At 41.4% G+C, this 5721-nt stretch overlaps 1 protein-coding gene across 1 annotated transcript; it reads right to left on the reverse strand.

Annotated features, from left to right (window-relative positions):
* Positions 1-1659: 1659 nt before the first annotated feature.
* On the reverse strand, positions 1660-5443 carry LOC310985224 (microfibril-associated glycoprotein 4-like; the record flags this gene model as incomplete). Its single annotated transcript, XM_083970756.1, has 5 exons — positions 1660-1940; positions 2215-2382; positions 2664-2760; positions 3435-3620; positions 5432-5443. The coding sequence occupies 5 exons, from the start codon at positions 5441-5443 to the stop codon at positions 1660-1662; spliced, it is 744 nt and encodes a 247-aa protein (XP_083826882.1).
* Positions 5444-5721: the final 278 nt, after the last annotated feature.

A 5721-nucleotide genomic window follows, 5' to 3' on the forward strand; every position in this document is an offset into this window, starting at 1 on the left:
GCCCAGATCGAGCTGATATCCTTGATATCCTAAAAAAGAGGAGGTGAAGGGAAAAGTGTCTCAAAGTGGAGATGTCTGCTGTGGTCCTGTTTTTATAGCTGGTCAGCCATTTAAAAAAATGTTTTATACAGGTTATATGTATATGAGGAGGAGGGGGAAGAAGAGGAGAAGGATGGGGAGGAGCCGGGTTAGAAAATTATTATTAGCTTTGTTTTGAAGATCCTGTAAAGCTTGAGGTTGTTTCCGTCATAAAGGCAGATAAGACAAGACTTTTTATTGATCCCACTGATGGAAAATGTATTTTGTGTACTTACAGCAGCAAATGAAAAGCAACAAAGGTAAATAAAATACTAAAAAGAGACATTGTAGCCTAAAGTTTATACTTATTATTATTATTATTATTATTCATCTTTATTGCAGACACAACAAGCGGTCCATATCAACAACAACAAACATGATAAAACAGATTTAAGAAGGAGAGAGAGAAAAAGACAGACACACAGATAGAGAATCAACTCTCCACATAATTCATAAGCAGGCTATCCCACCAGTGTTTTCTAAGCCTGGATGAATACCTATAGCAGCTAAAGCCCCAATAATGCTGTTCCCCGAGTCATCCAGGCAGCACATGAAACAATACATTGAATTTTGTAGAAGTGCTTCACAATTGGGTACATTTAAATTAACAAAGAGTTGGCTCGCACTGTGCCACCTGGGCACCTGAAGCAACAACCTCAGTCCATCATTGTAGGCCACTATGAGCCGCCACCCGCATGCTGCTTTTCTTATAGCTACACCAGAGGTGAGCTGTATACATAGGAGTACAGAAAGATCTAAACAGGGAACATTTAACATCAACTGAGCACATACTAAACCTACGAAGGAGCGTATTAGCTTGAGCTCATTGCTTAGAACACTGCCTATAAATATCTCTACCGATACCAATCTTTGGACAGATATTCATCGTTCTCAGAAGTTAAATCATAATAACTTTTCCTCGAGTGCCACCATGAGGTTGACAGTGTTGTGAACTTTAGACACATGATCCAAACAGGATGAACTGTGACGACTCTGATGATCACATGACTTCTCCTCCAGCACCATCATCTGCTCAAATTCATCATTTATCCAACACTCTAGTTCATGACTTGTGAAACTAAAGATGTTCGAATCAGCCTCATCTTTAATTTGTATTTAATGCTAATTAGCATGTACTGCCAGTAGAAAAATCATACAGGAAAAAACCTGAATCACTCTGAGATCATTTTCTACGAGGAATGAAACTGACACTAAAAAAAAGACAACTTCAAAAATAAAAGCAGAGTTGAAACAATTAAGTTAATTTATTTAATAATCACTCAGAACAGCATCAATCACAAACAATAATCACTAAATACATCTTTTTTAATCAGAAAAAAACAAAGAAACTGTATTTCAACACATCAGTGCATGAACCTGTTCAACAGAGTTATCATGTCTGACAGTGATTTTGAAACAAGATGAGTAAGAAAGAAAAAAAATGAAATTTTATGATAATTTTGATACAGAGGTTATTGTTGGCATTAAGTCCAGTCGGACTAGTGATTATATGCCCGAACATCCCAGCTCTCCAACCCTGATGGAGGGCGTGATTATCTCATTGATCTACAGCTGATCAGATCAATAAGTGCATGGATACTTAGCGACTGATCTGATTTTCATGGTGATGGTCTTAAGGGAGTAGTTCCAGCCTTTCCATGTGGGCCATATGATTTGGAAACCTCCACAGGTCCATACACTATTAGTGCCACCAGGTGCGTACAGGCCGTTGGGGTTTGAGGTGTGGCAGCCGCCGTACCAGAATCCACCAAGACCGTTGTGAGCACAGTTATTACCCCACACATCCTGGTCTTTGTCATAGGTGGTGAACTTCATGGAGTTGTGGTATGTTAAACTGTCCCCTAGAAACAACAGAGTCAAAATGTAATTTCCATTTGGAACGGGGGGAAAAAATTGCAGTTAATCCAGTTAAAAGAAATGTGTTTGTTTATACAGTGAAATCAGTGAAACTGTCACATTTTTCTATTCTCAAAAATGATTTTTACAGAATTCACAAAAATTATGTAGTATTTTTTTAGCCTGTTCATCCACAGTGTAACATTCAGCCTTCACCTGGGTCATTGTTGAATACCTAAAAGGAAGAAAAGGAAACATTTCCACTGAAGTGACCCTCACCTGCCGTTCCTCCTGTGAAGCCGCCCAGATCCAGCTGATATCCTTCCCTCTCAGAGTCGACGAAGAAAGACGAATACTGAGCAAAGGCCTCCCCTCCCTCAAAGTCCTCCATGTCCACCCGCAGCTCGTTCTTCTTCCTCATCGTCAGCAGGAAGATGTTGTCCAGACCTGAGGAGACACACACACACACACACACACACACACACACACACACACACACACACACACACACACACACACACACACACACACACACACGGCCTTATAATATTTCTATACTTTCAGTTTCACTCCGCTGTGTTCACCAGCCACTCACTGACTGTCTGTGCTGCTGCTGCAGGTTGTGCAGGTTTTAAGCCACTGCCTGTAGTGACTGAAAACAGCGTAACGAGAGCATATTTAATCCATAGATACTTTAATATACCTGTAATTCTCCCTCTAGGACTCACCCAGCCAGTGCTCCCCTGCTACATTCCCAAATCCGTTCTTGTAATGTTTCCATGGCCTGTAGAAGTTTTCACTCCCATCCAACCTCCTCTGAAAGACCTGAGAGGGAGAATCACAACAATTCAGTCAACCAAAATAAAACTGTATTTTCAACTGAACCAGGTGAGTTTGATGACTATCTGGTCTGTAAACAGCAATCACAGTTGCTGGAGTGTCTTTTATTTTTCTGTCACACTGTGCTCTGTCACATGTTTAAGTGACAGAGATTCCTGATATGAACATCATCACAACAAACTGCTGCGGTGATGGACTAACTAAATTATACAACATGGACACTGGTAACTTTCTCAGACTTTCTAAAAACAAGTGTTTGCTGCTGTAAATATTGTTTACTTGGGCTACTTCATGAGAAAATACATTTTAAAATGTTTTGTTATTATTAGGCTATATTTATAATTACAACATAAATCATATCAGGTCAACAAAATCAGGCATTTTCATTTATTTACACTAATGTAATTTTTTTAAATATATTTTTCTATAAAGAAAACTGTGCAAGCTGCCACAGGATGTGAGCTCTGACAGCTGACTAATCAGATGATGATCATTTAAGTGACAAGTCTCAAAGGAGAGAAGTCATAACACTTGTTAAACACAGAAACAATATATATACTGTATTTTTTTTTTTATCAATGGCTCCACTTTTGTTTTGGCTTTTTAGGGCTCATCGTCAAATCTGAAATCTAATCAGATATGAGGTGTAGTGTACTGACGGTCCATCTGCCCCCGTCAGTGTCCATGTCACAGAGGACGTGCAGGGGTGAGGTGGGGCCTCCTGGGTAGATGGTGTACACCCCACTGGAGCTGGTGTTGTCATGGCGATACACGTCATCACAGTCAATGGGCAGGTAGCTCTGGTCCGATGCCACCGAAACCAGCAGCCCCACTAACAGTGTTACCTGGGTAGACAATAATAATATGATAATGAACTTTATTTATATATTCATTTAGGGGTTCAGCATTATGTGTGATCCAACATGTCATAAGCAGCGCTCAAGTCGAGAAGGATCAGGATTGAGGAGTCACCATTGCTGCACTTTGTAATAATGTATTAAATTTACATCTCATGATGTAATAACGCAATATAAAAAAAGCCACATTTTGTATTCAGTTGTTACATAATGCACCAAACATAATTACTTTACTCTCATAAATTCATGACTTTGTTCTCGTAATATTGACTCTTTTCTCGTAAAATTATGACTTTATTCTTGTAATATCATGATTTTATTATCTCATAAATGTATCACTTTATTCTCGTAAATTTAAAACCTTATTCTCAAAGTCTGTGATTTTTCTCTCTCAACGTGGCCCTGATACTCAGTCATAACAAATTACGTGTGTTAAACACAGTGGAAAACCAAGGGGGCAGTTGTCGGTCTGAGAAGTGAAGCTCACTTCCGCGTTCAAAAAACTGCAATCCCCCCGGCTTCCTCTGGGGGCTGGTGTCAGAAAGCAGCATTCTCCATAGACCCCCATGTTAAAATAGCCGACTTTACGTCCTCAGTAAACATGTTAAAGACCCACTCCCGTGAAAATCGTGTTTTTTGAGCTTTTCACATGTTCCTGTGGCATTTTTCTTGTGTTAGAGCACATATCAGCAGAAAAGGAAGTGCAAAATTGCATTTCTGAGTTTTTCTGCCTTCAAATTGCTGTGAACCAATGGCAGATGCAAACTGGCAGTTTCAGGGAGACTGGAGCTGATGTGTCACAGCTCCAGGGGAGGGCACTAGTGCTACAAGCTCCCGCCCCGCGCTGCATCTGGCTCAGAGGTGAAAGACTTGACAGCTCGGTGTAGCTGTCAAGGTATAACAGGTATAGCTCACCTGGTAGAGCAGCTTGCACCGTGAGCAAGGACTATGTTCCAGTCTGGGATCGAATCCCAGTGTGGAGTTTTACGCTAAATGCGCTGAATCTGTAATTGTACAATGTCCAGCTGTCAGCGAGCGGGGGGGTGGGGTGCGAGGAGGTGGCTGGGCGGGTGCAGAACAGCGCAGTCTCCGCCCACCCTCCAGAGGTGCATTGCTAATGTGCATGGCTAATGAGCTGGTTTTAAAATGGCCGAAAAGGGTCGCGGGAGTGGGACTTTAAAAGCCTGGTACCATTGCGTTCTTTGGTCTCAACCGATAGTTTCTACCCCCGCACACACTCTGAGGGGGGGGAATTTTTTTAAAACTCTACCGTTTTACTGTTATTAGGTTAAAATTCTGGCCAATTAGGGCGCGGAAACGTTGAGTGACAGGTCCGGAGACCGCTGCTTCGAGGCCAGTGGACGGGTTCTCGGCCGGCTAACGGCCGCACCGCTCCAAATATGGCAAGTCAAATCCAACATGGCGCGGTTCAAACCCCCGTAGTAGCGGCACAAAACAGACTCACCAAAACCAATAGGTGATGTCACGGACGCTACGTCCATTCTTTTTACAGTCTATGTGAAAAACTAGCTAGCTAAACAAAAGTTGATATTTTCCATGGTGACCTTGTGTTGCTTTGTGTGACCACTGGGTCTAAACCCCAAAATACTCAGTTAACTATGGTAGATCACTGTGAAAACTGAAAATATTTACATAATAAGCATTAATCCTTTATCAAAATGGTTGATATTTCAGATAAACTTTCAGGATGAAACAGAAACTAGGCCTACTTACACAAAAACAGATACACACAATATTTAGTGTAAATTAAATGTGAGAGAGTCAGCTGCTCAACTTACCCAAAGACCCATGTCGCTGTCGCAGAGGTGAAGGGAAAAACTCTGAAAGGTTGGAGACTTGAAAGTGGAGATGTCTGCCGTGGTCCTGTTTTTATACAGGTTATGTTGGGTAAAAAAAAAAGGAAAAGCATGATAGAGAAGGAAGGGGTGAGTGTGAAGCGTGGGAAAGAACTGTTAAGTTCGCGTGTGCAGCCACCTGCAGGGGGAGTGAAGGTCGGGCAATGTAGATAACGGCAACCTGCAAAATAAAGTGTAGCAATAACATGTAAACAATTTGCCAACAACCTATA

The sequence above is a fragment of the Trachurus trachurus genome (assembly GCF_905171665.1).
Source record: "Trachurus trachurus genome assembly, chromosome: 1".
NCBI lineage: Eukaryota > Metazoa > Chordata > Actinopteri > Carangiformes > Carangidae > Trachurus > Trachurus trachurus.